Genomic DNA, 18,301 nt, shown 5'->3' with positions numbered 1-18,301 from the left:
AGCTAATTGCTCGTTCTAAGTCTCCCTTTTGCTCCACAAGGGCTACTATTCCATGTGTGAGCCTTTGGAGTGTATATTGGTAAGATGTTCATTCTGGGAGAGATGATTACTGCATCAGTTTACTCTCCTCAGCAAGGAGCAAGGAAGGTCGCTGCTTGTAAACAAGAACTGGCTGTTACTTCTCCCCTTTCTCTTTCTCTTTATCGGCCATTTGTTTCAAAATGCATTATTCGGGGCTAAGAGTCAATGGTTAACCATTTTAAACTTACTGAAGATAACTGGCTGATGGTTGGAGGGCTGATTTGTGGTGCAGGGTGAAACCAGCAATTTGGGCTCAATTCTCGTACCAGCTGAGGTCCGTGTGAAGACCTTGCCCCTCAACTGAGGAGTGGTGACCCTCCAGTTATACTCACTACCAGTCGTCTCACTCTAATAAGAGAACAGTGCTTTGGATCTGTGGCAAAATTCATTTTCACTTCTAACACTTTTGGTATAGAGGCATACCTAAGAATTTTGAATGAGGCCTTAGCTCGTTTAATTATCCCACCTCAGTCCTCTTTATGTTGATAAGAACTTGCGTGGCTCCTCATTTTCAAATCACAGCAGTTGGTTACCACTGCAGGGTGAGCAAGCAGTAGCATAAGGAAAAATATGAGAAAGCTCCAACAGAATTCTGAAGAAGGGTCACTGGACTCAAAACTTTGTTAACTCTGTGTTTTCTCTCCACAGATGCTACTAAATCTGCTGAGTTTCTCCAGCAATTTTTCTTTTTGTTTGTTTCAGATCTCTAGTGTCTGCAGTTATGCAGTCATGGAAACAGACCCTTCAGTCCAACCATGTTCCCAAATTAAACTAGTCCCGCCTGCCTGCCCTTGGCCCATATCCCTTCAAACTTTTGCCAATCATGAACTTATCCAAATGTCTTTTAAACGTTGTAACTGTACCTCATCCACCACTTTCTCTGGCAGTTCATTTCATAGATGAATTACTGTGCTTTTTTTAAAAAAAAAAAAAAAAAAAAAAAAATTGCCCCTCATGTCCTCCTTTAAATCTTTCAGCTCTCCCTTTAAAAATATGTGCCGTAGTTTTGAACTCCCCCACCCTAGGGAAAATACCCTTGTCATTCACTTTATCTGTGCTTCTCTTGATTTTATAAACCTCTATAAGGTCATCCCTCAACCTCCTATGCTCCAGTGAAGAAAATTCCAACCTTTCCAGTCTATTTTTATATCTCAAACCGTCTATTCCCAGCAAGATCCTGGTAAATCTTTTCTGAACCCTCTCCAGTTTAATAATATCCTTCCTATGGCAGGTTGACCAGAGCTGGACACAATACTCCTGAAGAGGTCTCAACCAATGTCCTGTACATCCTCAACATGACGTCCCAACTTCCATAATCAAAGGTCAGAGCAATGAAGCCAAGCATGTTAAATGCCTTCTTAACCACTCTGTCTACCTGTGATACAAATTTCAAAGAATTATGTACTTGACTTCCTAGGTGTCTCTGTTCTACAACACTGCCCAGGGCCCTGCCATTAATTATGTAAGTCCTGCCCTTGTTTGTATTACCAAAATGCAATACCTCCTACTTATCCAAATTAAACTCCATCTGCCACTCCTCAGCCTATTGACCCAATTGATCAAGATCCCTTTGTAATCTTAGATAACCTTCTTCACTGTCCACTACAGTACCAAGTTTGGTGTTATCTGGAAACTTGCTAATTAGGGCTTCTATATTCTCCTCCAAATCTTTTATATAAGTGACAAACAAAAGCGGACCTAGTACCAATCCCTGGAATACTGCTGTTCACAGGCCTCCAGTCTGTAAAACAATGCTCCACCACCATCCTCTGTCTCCTATGTATCCAGTTGGCAAGCTCACCCTGAATCCTGTGTGATCTAACTCCACTAACTGGTCTACCATGCGGAACCTTGTCAAAGGCTTTACTAAAGTCCAAGCAAACAATGTCTACTCCTCTGCCGCCTTCATCAATCTTCTTGGTTACTTCTTTTAAAAAAAACTCAATCAGGTTTGTGAGGCATCATTCTCTTTGTTTTATTTGCATGGTCCAGCATTCTGTTTGGATCTGTGGTCAATAACTATGCTGTTCGCTGTTGTTCACAGGTCCTGAGAATAATTCCCTTCAAGAATCATGACAAACCCTATAACTAACTACTAACCAACTTTCCCATTACATACACTGTGTTCTTTAAGGGAAGTAAAATGGAATATAGCCCCACCTTAGCCCCAGAGTGAAAAATGGCGTGCATTACAAAGCAACTTGCCCAACATGGAAGCACTGACAGTTTCTAAAACATTGCAATGAAAGAAAGCCAAGAGCTCTCAAATCATTATGCACCTTAAAGATGGTCCTTAATAAAGGCTTTAAACCACAATCATTTCTCCAAGAAAGCTAAACAAAATTACTCACTTTCTTTATTATTTTGGATTTTTGTCAGCATTTTCTGATCACGTTTCACAATTCAGTTTGGTTTTCTGTGAAAATTGAGACCCTTAATTGAAAGCTTATTTAGTTTCAGGAGCTTTAAACCTTCTATATGCAGAACAAAAAGGCTTTTTATTCTAATATGTTGCCATTGAGCTGTAAGAACTTTGCTCAGAAGCCAGTTCAAAGATACCCATCTGAATTAGGTCACTCATGAAGCAAAAATAAACTGAGTACTGTCGTCACATCTTATTCAATGTAACCCTTATTTCATTGTAGAGGCCAATACTCAAGTGGGTAAATGTAGACAGTTTCACCATACCTTCAACATTGATTGTTACCCGTGTGCTTAAATTCTATACGTAAGCATTATCACTGCTCCATTACAGAGGGCTGTGTGATAAGTAATTGTAAGGGGAAATATGAGTAATGTGCCCTCCGAAACAATATTAAAAACTTTTTTAAATAAGTAGAATGGAAGTCACTTTGAATGGAAATAACTGGCTTCGAAGAGCCAAATTCGTCTTCCGTTATATCATAGAAACATAGAAGATTGGAGCAGGAGCAGGAGTAGGGCATTTAACCTCCTGAGCCTCCCCTGCTATTCATTATGATCGTGGCTGACCATAGAGTTCAATACCCTAATGCATGAGAATTGGCCGTGTCTCTTGGTGGCTGGTTGGTGTTCTTGTATCCTTTATTGCCATATTTTATTTTATCCTTCCTTTAAAAGGAATGCATACCCAGAAAGCACAATCTGCCATTACCTCCACGACAGACCACAACAAGAAGATACAACATAGCCGGACACACTGGTCACCCTAACGTACATCAGAGACATATCAGAGATGACCACAAGACCACTCGGACCCCCTGGTATCAGGGCAGCCCACAAACCAACATCCACCCTGTGACAGCTACTGACGAACATAAAGGATCCCATACCCACAACAAATAAAACTAATGTAATGAACAAAATACCATGCAAGGACTGTGAGAAGCATCATATAGGCCAAAGTGGAAGAAAACTGACAATAAAGGATACGTGAACACCAACTGGCCACCAAGAGACACAACCAATTCTCACTGGTCTCAATGCACACGGACAAAGAAGGACACGAATTTGACTGGGACAATACACCCTTAATAACCGGAAGTGATGCCAACCACCCCAGCAAACAGAGGCGTAAAAATAACAAGTGCGATGGAACACCAGCGCTTCACCAGAGATGCACTGACTATATTACCTAGCAGGGTGATGTCTGCAGTCAAACATAGCAGCTCGGGGAGCAATTCTGCAACCTCATCCACAAACCTGAGCTACAAACCTTCTCAAACTTCATACAGTTATATCTACCCCCTTCTTGAAAACGCACAGTGTTTTGGCTTCCACCAATTTCTGTGATAGTGGATTCCACTGGCTCACCACTCTGGGTGAAGAAATTTCTCCTCATTTCAGTCCTATAAGGTTTACTCCTTTATCCTTAAACTATGACCCCTGGTTCTGGACTCTCCCATTGCCCAGAACATTCTTCCTGCATCTAACCTGTCTAGTCCTGTTAGAATTTTATAGATTCCTGAGATTCCCCCATCATTCTTCTAAACTCCAAATACAATCCTAAACGAATCAATCTCTCCTCATACGTCAGTCCAACCATCCCAGGGATCAATTTGATAAACTTTTGCTATATTCCCTCTATGGCACAACCACCCTTTCTCGGATAAGGAGACTGAAACTGCGCACACAATTCCAGGTGCTGCCTCACCAATGCACTGTATGTTTAGAGCAAGACATCCTAGTACCTATATACTCAAATACTCTCCTCGTGCAGGCCAACATACAGTTTGCCTTTACTGCCTGCTGCATGCTTACTTTCAGCTACCACTGGAGGATTGCCATGGATTGTCCACAATTTAAAGATTAATCTCCGGGCAATGGTTTCCACCATTTTTCTTTTAGAGAAAAGTTACCCGAGGCTTTAAAAATCTGAATTGTTGTGGGTACAAAGGAGGCCATTGGGCCTATTGTACTTTCCCTGTCACTGAAGTGGAATTTCTTCAGCTAGAGGGTGATTAATCTGCAGAACTCGTTGCTACAGAAGACAGTGAGGGCCAAGTCCTTGAGTGTATTTAAGACAGGTTCTTGATTCGTGAGGGGATCAAGGATTACAGAGAAAGCACAAGAATAGGTTTGAGAAACCCGTATGATATCAACCATGATCAAATGGTGATAGAGACCTGATAGGTGAATTGCCTAATTCTGCTCCCAAATGTTATGGTTGTATGACACCTGAGCATTTTGGATTTGAGTATAAATCTCCTGCCTTTTCCCTGGAGCCCTGCACACTGTTTCTATCTCAAAAATCATTCGACACATTTTTGAATGCCTCAATTAAGCCTGTCTCCACCACCCTTCCAGGCACTGCATTTCATACCCTGATGACTTGTGTGTAAAAGTTTGTTTTTTCTCCCCTCGCTTCTTTTGCTAAACACTTTAAATCTGTCCCGCCTGGTTCTCAATCTATTTGAGTGGGAATAGTTTTTCCCTGCCTATTCATAGAGTAGACCCCTTGTAATTTTGACATTCTATCAAATCTCCTCTTGAAAACAGTCCCAACTTGCCTAATCTGTCTTCATAGCTGAAGTTTCTCAATCCCTGCAATGATTCTTGTAAACTTATGTACTCTCTCCAATACATTACATCCTTCCTGAAGTGTTGGAAGTTCAGAATTGTTCACAGTGCTCCATCAGAGGTATAACTAGTCTCTTAAACTCCTCGTAACCTCTGCTTTTGTACTCTATGGCCCTTTTGATGAAACCCAGTGTACTGTATGCTTTATGAGCAGCGCTCTCTACGTGTTCTGCTGCCTTTAATGACTCACACATATAAACCCAGATCTCTTTGCTCCAGCACACCTTTTAGAATGGTGTCCTTTATTTGGTACTGCCCCTTCATGTCCTTAGTACAAAATGTATCGCCTCACACATCTCCGCAGTGAAATTCATTTGTTATCTGTCAGCCCATTCCACCAACATGTCTATGTCCTTTGGAAGTTCTACACAGTCCTCCTCATAGCTTACAATGCTCTCAAATTTTATATCGTACAAATTTTGCAGTTGTTTCTTGCTTCTTGAGTATTTTTGGAAAAAAATTTAAGGGATGTGAATACTGCTCACCAGGCCAGCAATTATTGGCATTCCTAATTCCCTTGAGAGCAGTTAGGAGTCAACAACATTGCTATGGGTGTGGAATTCCATGCAGATCAGACAAGGATGACAGATTTCCTTCCTTGGAGGGCATTAGTGAACCACATGTTTTTACAACAATCAATGGCTGTAGACATTTTTTATTTTTAGTCGAGTCAAATTTCACGGTCTATGTGGTAGGATTTGAATTCTACAAGTCCCCTTGAACATTAGCTAGGAGTTCTGGATTACTAATCCACTGACTCCCCTGAGTCCCAATACTGAACTGTAGGGAAGTCCACTATCTCGTTTACTGCAGTCTGAAGAATGTCCATTAACCATTGCTTTCTTTCCTATCACTAAGGATTTTGCATTCATGTTGCTACAGTCACTTAAGTCTGTGAATTAATGTTTTTCTCAATAGTTTGAAACACTTGTTTGTTAATTATCAACTTTTATGGAGGGAGGGAGGAAGGGAAAAAGTTGCATGAGTCTTGGTTCAGTCAGTCAGCTAAAGAAAAGTTTATTCTCTTTCTTCAATTGGCATGACAAGTTCTGTGAGAAGGAATCTGTGCTGCAATTGATGTCAAAGATGTGGCTGTATTTGGAGACAGAAGAACCATGTGAAAATATTTGGGGACCTTTGTCCAACCAAATTTAGAAACCTTATTTGACTTGGTGATTTTTCTTTTCGTTCCAGTTGGTTTTGGGACATGTGCAACAGCACTGCAAGTAGTTTCTGTTTAAGCCAATTGCAATAAAGCATTTTACAGCTGAATTCGTTACATTGGTGCTATTACCTTTGAAACTGACTGAACCTTTGAGCCTTAGTTTTTTGATACACTCTGGCTGACAATGCTTCTAGTTTCTGTGCTCCTGGGAGTTATAAAAATCAGCATAGCACAAGCATACCAAGGTCACAGTGTCTGCTTTGTCACAGTGCTTTTGCCTCTAGGTCACAAATTCAAGTGTGCATTATTACTTGTTTATATCATTTTATTACTAGAGAGGGTAATTGATAAAGATCAGGAGTAGCTAATCAGTTTGATTACTCTTGCACCTGCTAGTTATCCTGGTGCTATTGAAGTTAATCCTTGCCATCATTCATGGGTGTCTTGTCTGAAGTCAGGTCTTTGGCTTAGTGTCTGCTGATGATATGTCCTGAGCTGTTTTTCAGTAGTATCTTGTTATTTCCTTCGAATTTGATGGGTAAGGTGAGGAGGCAGATCCCAAATCTATCTCAATGGGAATGGGAAGTAAACTTTAGATTATTCTGAACCCATAAGACATAGGCTGAATGGCCCAAGTTTGCTCCTATCTAGTCTGCTCTGCCATTCGATCATGGCTGATCAGCTTCTCAACCCCATTTTCCTGCCTTCTCCCTTGATCCCCTTACCAATCAAGAACCCATCTATCTCTGTCTTAAATACACTTAGTGACTTTGCTTTCACAGCCTTCTGCGGCAGAGTTCCACAGATTCACCACCCTCTGGCTGAAGAAATTCCTCCTCGCCTCAGTTCAAAGACTTGGATTATTGAGATCTTTTTTTGAGGCAGGGGTGACAAGTACAAGAGGGATGGATGCGTCTAAACTGGAGGGGGACCAATATCCTCGCAGACAGGTTCACTAGGGCTACTCGGGAAGATTTAAACTTGAGTGGCAGGGGCCTGGGAACCAGAACAGCAGGTCAGCAAGTGAAGGCCTTGAGGGGAGGGTAGATGTTGGGACCAGTAAATCAGAAAAAAAGAACAGGCAGAGAGACACACATGAGATGCTACTCATGGGCTGAAGTGTGTTTATTTCAATATAAAGAGTATTATAGGTAAAGCAGATGAGCTTAGAGCCTGGATCAGTACATGGGACTATGATGTTGTGGCCACTACAGAGACTTGGTTGAGAGAGGGACAGGACTAGCTGCTGAGCGTTGCAGGGTTTTGTTGTTTTAAGTGCGATAGAGAGGAGGGTAACAGAGTTGGAGTTGCACTGCTAATCAGGGAGAATGTTACATCTGCACTTGGAGGGGTCATCCACTGGGGCAATATGGGTTGAGCTCAAAAATAAGCCGGGTGCAATCACTCTGATAGGATTATACTATAGGCCTCCCAAATCGCCACCAAGACATTTGAGGAACAAATATCTAGGCAGATTATGGAAAGATGCAGTAACAACAGGGTTGTCATAGTGGGTGACTTTAACTTTGTCAATGTTGACTGGGACTCTCTTAGGGCAAGAGGCTTATGTGGGGTGTAACAAGTGCATCCAAGAGGGTTTCTTGAAACAGTATGTGGATAGTCCAACAGAGCAGGGGCCATACTAGACCTTGTATTGGCAAATGATCCTGGCCAGGTGACTGACCTTTTAGTGGGAGAGCATTTTGGAAAGTGACCACAACTCCTTAAGTTTTAATATAGCTTTGAACTATAAAGATAATCAGGACTTTGCAAAAAGGTACTAAAGTGGGGGAGGGCAAATTACATCAATAATAGGCAGGAGTTAGGGAGTGTTAATTGGGAGGAGCTGTTATTGGACAAGTCCACATTTGACATGTGGGAGTTGTTTAAAGACCTACTGATGAAAGTTCAGGACCGGTATGTTCCAGTAAGGAGAAATGTCAAGGATAGCAAGGTAAGGGGCCCTTGGATAATGGGAGAGGCTGTGAATTTAGTCAAAATGGAAAAAAAAAAAGCAAAAATTTAAGGTTTAGGAAGCTAAAATCGGACAGGGCTGATGAGGAATATAAAGAAACCAGGAAGGAACTCGAGCAGGGAATTGGGGAGCAAGAAGGGGCCATGAAATGGTCTTGGCAAGTAGGATTGAAGAGAATCGCAAGGCATTCTATACATTTAAAAACAAGAGGGTAACTAGGGAGGACGTGTGAGCATTCAAAGATAAAGGAGAGAACCTGTGCTTGGAGACAGAGGTTGTGGGAGAGATGTAAAAGGAGTACTTTGTTTGAGCATTCCTCCATATCCTTCTGGGTGATTTGTGAGATTAGTGTGGAGCATGCTAATATGCTAGGGCGTTTTGAGATCAAGAAAGAAGCAATGTTTGGTCTCCTTTTGAAGAGCATTAAGATGGATAAGTCCCCAGAGCCCGATGGTATCAAACCCAGACGGTGTACTCAAAAGTACAGTTGCTGAGCTAAATGACTCTTGTGAATGTGAGGTTAGTCTTCTAAAATATCTATGATGATTCACTTAGTTATACAGTTACTACAAAATTTTTATACAAATAAATCCTTTCTTATTTTTAAAAAAAAAGGTGAGAATGGAGAAAATTTGTACTGCATATTTACATGATTATGTAGCAATTTATTAAATGCACTCCTATACGAAAGTAATTTTGCTTTAATTCAAAGACTAGTACTGTGGAATGCCAAGGTGGAATAAGGGGGTAAGGACAACTTAGTAAATCCAGCAGTGACTGGGTGATATTAATTAAGTCCAATTATCTGTTCTACAGGAAATATTTGTGTTGAGTTTTCATATCTTCAAGACTTTGTTTGCGTACATGTACCGCCCAGAGGGATTGAACTTCATGCTCATAAACAGGCATAAATTATGAAGCGTTTTGCCACAAAAGATAAATGCGAACACTTGTTTTGAAACAAAAATCTTTAGCTACCTTGTCGTTCCTGAGGACCTTTCTGAACAATGCCTCTGTATTGATAAACAGCTCTTGAAAGAGTGGAATAAGTATTTGGTTAATCCTTGGATATGTTTTGATTCAGTTACAGCTCGAGATTGATTTGATTTCAGCTGGAATCTCGCTGGGCTGCTTCCAGCCTCTGTCTGTAACTTTGTCTGGAGTTTAATAGACATCCTAGACTACCATTTCCACTGTGTGTCTGCTGATTGCCTGAAATTACAGCTGGAGATCAGGAGAGATCTAAATATTTAATAGCCTCCTTTTCTGGTTGTGATGTTAACTGACGACACCAAATTGACCTGTATATCGCTGTCCTACTATTCAATTTGGTTCCAGCTCTGTATAGAGTTCAACCCTTGCTAATGATCGGAGCATTATGATAGATGTAGGACTGGGGTGTACTTGTGTCAGAATAGGATGTACTGAATTGACCATTAACAGACTCCAGTATGAGATTCTTTCTTCTATTACACAAAAAAGTGCACAATAATTTAGGTCTATTCAGACAGGATCATAAACATTCATATTTCTGAATTATGTTGACCATGCATGTAAAATTCAACAGTAGACAAATAAAGTGAATGTTTCTGGTTCTGTGTACAAAATGATGGGAAAGAGTACAGGAGTTTAATGGGAGTAAGAATAAAATTAAAACGGATAAAAAAAACTGAAATTGTGTTAAAATAGGAATAGGGAAGATTGTGATGAAGAGAGACAAACCTAAGCTGTCTGACTTTTTGGTTTCTACTCTCCAGAGATGAGAAGAATCAATCTATTATTGTAAGTGGGGAGTCTGGAGCTGGAAAAACAGTGTCTGCTAAGTATGCCATGCGCTATTTTGCTACCGTTGGTGGATCAGCCAGTGAAGCAAATGTTGAAGACAAGGTACTGGCTTCAAGTCCAATTATGGAGGTAAATGAACTATTTTCTTTATTGATATTAGGAAAAATAAATCCTCCTTAACCCAGTTATTGTGAGGTATTTAATACTGAGTGATTCTGTTCTTCCACCACCAACTCCTCCCCTCCAGCTACCTTGAATGGTGGAGCATCCAAAGTCTCAAAAGCAGCTGGGCAACTTGCTCTTGGGCCTATTCAAAAAAAATAGAAGTAGGGGACTGGGAGGTGATTTGGGAAAAAGTGTAGGCCATTCAGCCCATTCAAACCACCTCTCCATTCTGGATAATGTTTGAATGTGCTTCATGCCGTTTTTCTGCATGATCTTCATATCGCTCAGTGTTAGTAGTCTCTCGCAAACTATCAATTTTCTGTCTTGAACCTGCTCAATATTTCACAGTAAAAGATTTACCACCCTCCTGAGTGGATAACTTCTACCTATCAAAGTCTGAAATGGCATGCCCTTATCCTGAGATTGTATTTCCTGTTTCTAGAGCCATCAAACAGGGGAAATACCCACCCTGCCAACTCTGGCAAGAATTTTAAAAGTTTCCATGTTTAGACTTTGAGGATGCAGACCCAGTTTCCCCATCAGACAACCCTGTCATCTCAAGAATTATCCTGATGAACCACTGTTGGGCTTCATCTGTAGCACATGTGTGGTGATTTATATACTTTAGCATATTTGAGCTATTTTTAGAGCCTGAATTTCAAAATAGTAGCTCACAAATGCCTTCACAAAAGTAACAGATATTTTCGAAAAATGAAACCAGCTGATTTGGTCCAACCCTCCCTCTCATCCCCACCTCCTTGACCTGTTCGTCTTCTCTTCCACCTATCTGCTCCTCCCACCTCACTGACCAGTCCCCACCACTACCTACCTGCTATCACCATCTCAAGTACCTTTCTCAGCCCAACCCCCCAAATTTATTTATTTCAGAGCCCTCTTCCCCTCCCCCATTACTGAAGAAGGGTCCCGACCCGAAACGTCAGCTTTCCTGCTCCTCTGATGCTGCCTGGCCTGCTGTGTTCATCCAGCTCCGCACTGTTATCTCAAACTCCCACCAATGTTTGCTTCTAATCGGGGCCCACCCAAGCTGATCCTATATCTTGATCCTTCACTGAAGATTCTCTGTTACTATTGCGCTAATATTATGCTCATTAGGAGTGCTACTCCACCTTTATTTTTCCTTTATTTGTTTGAATGTCTTTGGATATTCAGTTCCCAATCTCCGTCACCCTGCAGCCACATCACTGTAATGGCAATTAAATCTATTTATCTCAATTTGTACGTTAAAATCATGTACCTTTTGTGTGAATGCTGCATGTATTCAGAAAATACCTCTAAATCAGCATTTTTAACGTTATTCTCCATTTTGATGCTTAGTATTGCTTCATCTGTCTTCTGTTTTTGCTTATTATTCTTTTGCCAGTCTTGCTTGACTTGAATCTAAGTTCATCTTTAGGTTTCCATCAGCCTGCCCATCTAGTTTAAACCCTCCCCAACGGAACTAGCAAATCTCCTGGTCTTGCCAAGATACAATCCATCCATCTTATACAAGTCTCATCAACCTTAGAACTGCTCCAGATACCTCAAAAATCAGATGTCCTTCCTCCTACGCCTGTTTTCCAGCCAAATGTTCAATTGCTCAATTCACTTGTGTTTATGCTCACTAGTATGTGGGCCTGGGAGTAAGCCTGAGACTACTGCTTTTGAGTCTCATTCCTGGCTTGCTGCAAGCTATTTTCAGGACCTAATCCATTTCTTTCCTATGTCATTAGTATCAACCTGAACCATAATCTCCTGCCTGCTCACCATTTGCCAGATGTATGGCCTGCAGCCCCTTCCTGTTCCCTTAACAAAAGTATCCCATATTGTATTACTCTTCCAATCTTCCTCTCTCCTCTATTGCTGATTCACCCAGAGTGGCACGGAGTTGTCTCTGATTACACTCCACTAAGCAGCAATCTCCCTCACTATTATCTAAGGCAGAAAAGCAATTTGAGTGAAATCCCAAACTCTGTTGCAGGAAACTTGTTTATTACATGCCTGGTCCTTTTCGCTTGCCTCATGGTCACCCATTCCTATCTGCCTGCACACCCCTAAGTTTACTAAACACACTATCCTTTGCCTTGTTGGTGCACAGAAGTGACTCCAGCCGCCACTCTGGTTACAAAACCCAGCTGTCAGGCTTATGCAGATGGTGACATGCCCTGCAGATGTGTTCACTTTGGACACCTGGTGAATCTATGATGTTCCACTATCCAAAACCTGTACATTTCACTCTGAGCTGGCTTGCCACAATTTTAACTATACTTAGAATAGAATAAATTACCAACTACTCACCAACAGCTTATTCCACTGCTCCAGAGTAGGTACCAAGTATTGATATGTTAAAAAGGTAAATAAAAGAACAGGGCAAAAAGCACCACTTTCTCCCTGCACCAAACTCTCTGCTTGAATTCTGCACTCCACTTGTATTTCTATTCTTTAAAGCTACAGTCCAAGAACTACACCAAACTAGTTCACCTAATTAGCAGCTCAGGTGTTCTCCAGGAGAGTTAATTTAACTTGTTACATGACTTTAATTTTTAACCCAGTAAAAATCAGTCGAGTGCTAACTACACATTACATTTTTAGAAAGGTTTTGACACTTAACTCACAAAATGAAAAAGTGGCATCTTGATTGGTCCTCTTTATTTATGGTGAACTGCCTGAATTCTGATGGTATGAGACTGGTCAATCTTCACACAGGAGTTGCATGTCTATATTCCGCTACTCTACACGTTTCCACTTTTTGGTAGCAATTCCATTTTGAAAGATACCATTTGAGGTTCTGCTTCAAAGGTGTTCCTTTTTTTTTAAGATGGCTGGGTAATGCTAAGCCAGACTGAATAATGAACTGTTGGGCAGTAGAAATCTATACTTCTATACCTCACAATTTTGCCTTTCTAATTGCTAGTTTAACAAATGACATGAATTAGTTGTAAATAATGGAAATTATTGCAACAAGGATAACAGTAACCAGTTATTTTAGTTTAAAGCTTTTGGCCTTTTGATTTTTATTTCAGTAATTTTAAAAAACGTGTCAGGTATAGTTGGATTTTAACAAAATGCTAAAATAACAATGGATATGCTTAGATGGATGACGTAAGAGAGGGAGGTGAAGAAGAACAGTATAATTTCAGAAAATAGCTGGTGTTGGTATGGGAAAATGCACAAAAGGCCAGTTACAATTAAATGGAAAATTCAGAAACGGGAGTAGTGGTGAGTGCGTAGAAGCTGGAGGCTAGGGGCAGGAAAGACCTAAATCATCAAAGAATTGAAACACAAGTGAAAATTTTAAACTGGAGGCTTTTGGCATCACAACCTACATGCAGTTCAGGAAGAAATGTGAGGAGGGGTGCTCGGTGCAGGATAGAAAACGAGGTTGGAATGCAGGTGAGAAGAACATTGGATTAGGTGAGTTCGGAATCGATTAGAGATAATTGAGTACTTCAGCGGCAGGAACTGCTTATGAAGAGTTAGGAATGAGTTGTTGGTGACTGGCTTAAGGTAAAGGTTGATGTTATGATGATGGAATTGATGCTGCTTGTGATGGGGAGTTTGTGGGCTTAGAAATTTGGCTTGTGTATGAATCGGAGATTGGAAGCTGTCAGCTTCAGCTTGCAATCAGTGGAGGGATTGTGGAGTTCATAGTGAGGATTCAAGATGATAGCTTCAGATTTTTTTTTAGTATTGGAAAAAATTACAGCTAAACGAACAATTCATATTGGCAACCAGTCTTATGACATACAAGCAGTGCAATGTTGGGAGAAATGATGGAGAAGTAGAACTCATAGTTAACGTTCAGATATACAGTCTGTGGATGCTAGAAATCAGAAACTTAAAACAAAAAGGCACTGTCGAACCTCAGCAGGTCTGGCTAAACCTGTGGGGAAAGAAACAGAGTTAAACGTTGAGTCCAAAATGACACTTCTTCAGAACTTTGGTTCCAAAGACAAGTCATATTGAGCGCAAAATGCTAACTGTTTCTCTCTCCCCAGATACTGCCAGACCTCTTGAGTTTTTCCAGCAATTTGTTTTTACATTGTTGATGTCATCAAATTATCTAAGCAACTATCATATTTGTCATAGATTCATAAACTTCTTATCCGTATATCCGAATCTGTCTTGCCTCTGCCTATCTCTGTAATCTCCTCTAATCCTGCAACCCTCTGAGATATCAACAGTTGTCTAATTCAGGTCTCTTGTGCATTCCTAACCATAATTGCTCACAATTGGTAGCCCTGCCTTCAGTTGTTACGGCCCAAGCTCTGGAATTCCATTCCTATACCTCACTTTTCTCCTTTAAGATACTACTTAAAAACTACATCTTTAAAGCTTTTGGCCACTTGACCTATAGCCTCCTGATGTGGTTTTATAATTTATAGCACTACTCTGAAGGATCTTTTTTCAATGGTCCCTTACATTTAAAGGCATTGCAATAATAGTGATCGTGGTGATTGTTGTTCCCCGGATTGTGATATTGGGTAATAAAGTGGGTTTGCCTGCTGAAAAATTAACTTGCAGCTCCACTGCTCTTGTTGCAACACTATTGATTCTGTAGAATACTGAGCTTCTTAAAACATCTAGGTTCATATGTCATTACCAGGTTTTAATAATTTCACATTTTCTTTCTTCTTAAACAGGCCATTGGTAATGCTAAAACAACAAGGAATGATAACAGCAGCCGCTTTGGAAAATACATCCAAATTGGTTTTGACCGACAATATTACATAATTGGTGCCAATATGCGAACCTATCTGCTAGAAAAGTCCAGAGTGGTTTTCCAGGTTCGTATCCACGATATCTGCAGTAGAATTTATTAGGTCATACACAATAACAAATCAACTTTAAAATATTCTATATAAGGTGAAATGGAGTACAACAACTCTAAAATGTCACTTTTTCACTGAAGATTCAAACCAGACAGGAAGATACAAAAATAAATGCTGACTTTCACCTAATCTTGGAGTTCAGCTGATCAATCCCTGACCCTACAAAATAGCTGCCATCTTTTGGTGCTGGGTTTTGTTGGCATAGTTGAAAACGTTCAAGCATATTACTTTTCACTCAATACTCACGTGATGTATTGATGTTATCAATTTGATTTGTAGATTTTTACGTATCACATGTTGAATTGTCATCCATATTCCCAAAAAGAGAATTTATCCTAAATTCATGAATAAAATATCTGAATTTCCTCATTTATTATCCTAAACGGTGTTTTACCAGTTACACTGTCCAGTTAGTTCCCCTCTACTTTGTGTCACTTTTTTTTATTATTCTGCATATTTGTCTGCTTTCTGTTGCATCTATGTCTTGAGGAAGAACGTAACATTAGATAGGATTGAGCCACACTGATCTGAGAGATAGAGATAATATATAGAGATAATAAAATAGAGATAATAATGACTTCTCTCTTGCTGAAAAATTGAAGTGATTTCCAAAATTATGAAACTGACTGCTTTCCACCTTCTGCAAAAGTAGAATATTACACTTCTGTTCATATGTTAGATTATTTGAAATGATTACTATAATTTTTACTCTGTCTAGCAACAGTTTTACTAAAGCATCCATCATCTGCCGTACCAATTTACTATACAACTATTTATTCTGTTTGGCTTGCCTGATGGATTTTAATTTAACAAGTCTAATTATTGGTCTGAAATGATTGTGGTTCTATTGATAAGGTTACTGACTAATGGGTTTTTCGTGATTGAGAATTGTTAAGAACAATTAGCTTTCTACTGATACAAGTTGTCTAACTGTAGTGGAATGATGTGGTGCCACAAAATGGTAAAGCATGGAATCATAGCACAGAATCATCGAATCCCTACAGTGTGGAAACAGGCCATTCAGCCCAACAAGTCTACACCGCCCCTCCAAAGAGCATCCCACCCAGACTCACTCCTCTATCCTTACATTTCCATTGTCTAACCCACCTAACCTAAATATCCCTACGGGCAATTTAGTATGGCCAATCCACCTACCCTGCACATCTTTGGACTGTGGGAGGAAACCGGAGCACCCGGAGGAAACCCACGCAGACATGCGGAGAATATGCAAACTCCACACACAGTTGCCCGAGGGTGGAATTGAACCCAGGTCCCCGGTGCTGTGAGGCAGCAGTGCTAACCACTGAGCCACCGTAGCATATGGGTGCATGTCCAAAATCTGTATTGGGGAATTTTCAAATGCAGCTGTATCATTTGGAAATTGGAGGTCACACCTTTTGGTCTTTATACTGGAGGAAGGATACTCTTGCTTTGGAGGCAATACAGTGAAGGTTTACTAGATTGTTTCCTGGGTTGAAAGGGTAATCCTATGAGCTGACTAAATTAGACCTTGCTGTCTGGAATTACATAGAACATAGAAAATATGAGCAGGGGTAGGCCATTCAGTTTTGTGCCATTTATTATGATTACAGTTGATTATTCAACTCAAAAGCCCATAATTATGAGAACTAAGTTCCCTGAAACATGCAAGGTTATGAGGGTCTTTATATAGTAGACATGAAGTTGTTTTCCTCTGACTAGGGAATCGGGAAACAAAGGTAAAGCCTCGAGAGGGAGGTGGTACAATCATTTAAGATTGAGATGAGGAATTAATTCACTGAAAATATTGTGTTTTTTCTTTTAGAATTCAGTACATCAGAGGGCAATTGATGTTCCATTGCTGATTATGTTTATTGCTGTGGTTGATGGAATTTTGTTGACATGGGCAATCGAGATATGAAGAGCAGGCAGGAAAGTAAATTTGAGACAAAAGATTAGCCCTGATTGTACTGAATGGCAGAGCAGCCTGATAAGGTTGTGTGGTTCTGCTCTTATTTGTTATGTAGGCGAAAGGAGGAGGAAACAGTACTAGAAAAAGAAGTGGATGCTGAGTCAGTCAGACCTTGACTTGACTTTCTGTGGCTGCTCTTCCCTCTCAAAACTACATTTAATGGCGTTCAGGGGAAAATTCTCTGCTGGTTGGAGTCATACCTGGCACATTGGAAGCTGGTTGTGGTTGATGACCAGTTCCAGGACATTGCTGCAAGAGTTGCTAAAGGCGATAGACTTCTACCAGATCTAGACCGGTCATCCAGAGGCCTTCTGGGCCATCAGCAGGAGCAGAGTTGTACTCCAATACAGCCTGTCTAAAAGGCGCTATTCAGGAACATAATGATATACTGCCAACTTGCCTAGATGAGTGCAGCACTGACAACACTCCAGGAACTTGACACCAAACAAGATAAAATAACCTGCTTGACTGGCACCACAGTCACCAATATTCACTCCCTCCGCCACTAACGCGCAGTAATAGCAGCAATAGCAGCAATAGGTACTGCAGAAATTCACAAAAGCTTTTTTAGGCAGTATCTTTCAAACCCATGATCACAACCATGTAGAAGCATAAGAGCAGCAGATACATGGAATTTGGAAATATATCACCATTCCTTCAGTGTCGCTGGGTAAAAGTCCGAGAATTCCCTCCCTCCTTACGGGCATTGTCGGTCTACTTAGTGCATGGACTGCAGCAGTTCAAGAATGCAGGTCACCACCACCTTCTCAAAGGCAACTAGGAGGGGCAATAAATGCTGGCCAGCCAGCGCTGCCCATGTTCCATGAGTGAATTTAAAACAAACAAAGGAACGTCACTACTTGCAGATTTGCTCCTGGCCAGTGATCTTTTTGATTTGGAAATATATCACCTTTCCCCGCAGTAGCTGGATCACAATCCTGGAACTCACTATAGCATTAACACCACCACAAAGCAATTAGGAGTGGGTAGTAGAGCTGGCACAACCAATGAAGCTCTAAACCCTTGAATGATTTTTAAAAAAAAAAATCTCTTCATTATTAGTTAGTTGGAGGGTAATATGTACTTGGATTTAAAATACAAAAGATAGCTACCAAATGTGTATTATCGATCAATCTGTTTACGTAGCATTTCTGGTTCATTTTCAAGACACCCAGAACGCTTGATATTTAATTACTTACAATCACTTTGCAGTTTTATTTACATTTAACATCACAAATGAAACAATTAAATAGTATCTACTACCATCATATTCTGTTTTATTTTTTAAAATT

General features: G+C 40.4%; 1 protein-coding gene across 2 annotated transcripts in view; it reads left to right on the top strand.

Annotated features, from left to right (window-relative positions):
• The window catches only part of myo5b (myosin VB), a 239,750-nt gene that overhangs the window by 80,154 nt on the left and 141,295 nt on the right, over positions 1-18,301 (top strand). For both annotated transcript variants that reach the window (XM_048599568.1, XM_048599561.1), the window contains exons 5-6: positions 10,037-10,193; positions 14,870-15,013. In XM_048599568.1, coding sequence (XP_048455525.1) covers positions 10,037-10,193; positions 14,870-15,013 — 301 coding nt within the window. The remainder of the gene's footprint in view (positions 1-10,036; positions 10,194-14,869; positions 15,014-18,301) is intronic.

The sequence above is a fragment of the Rhincodon typus genome, chromosome 1 (genome assembly GCF_021869965.1).
Source record: "Rhincodon typus isolate 14 chromosome 1, sRhiTyp1.1, whole genome shotgun sequence".
In the NCBI taxonomy this organism is placed as follows: domain Eukaryota; kingdom Metazoa; phylum Chordata; class Chondrichthyes; order Orectolobiformes; family Rhincodontidae; genus Rhincodon; species Rhincodon typus.
Note: the sequence above shows the minus strand (reverse complement) of the source record. Positions and strands in the feature narration are given on the sequence as shown.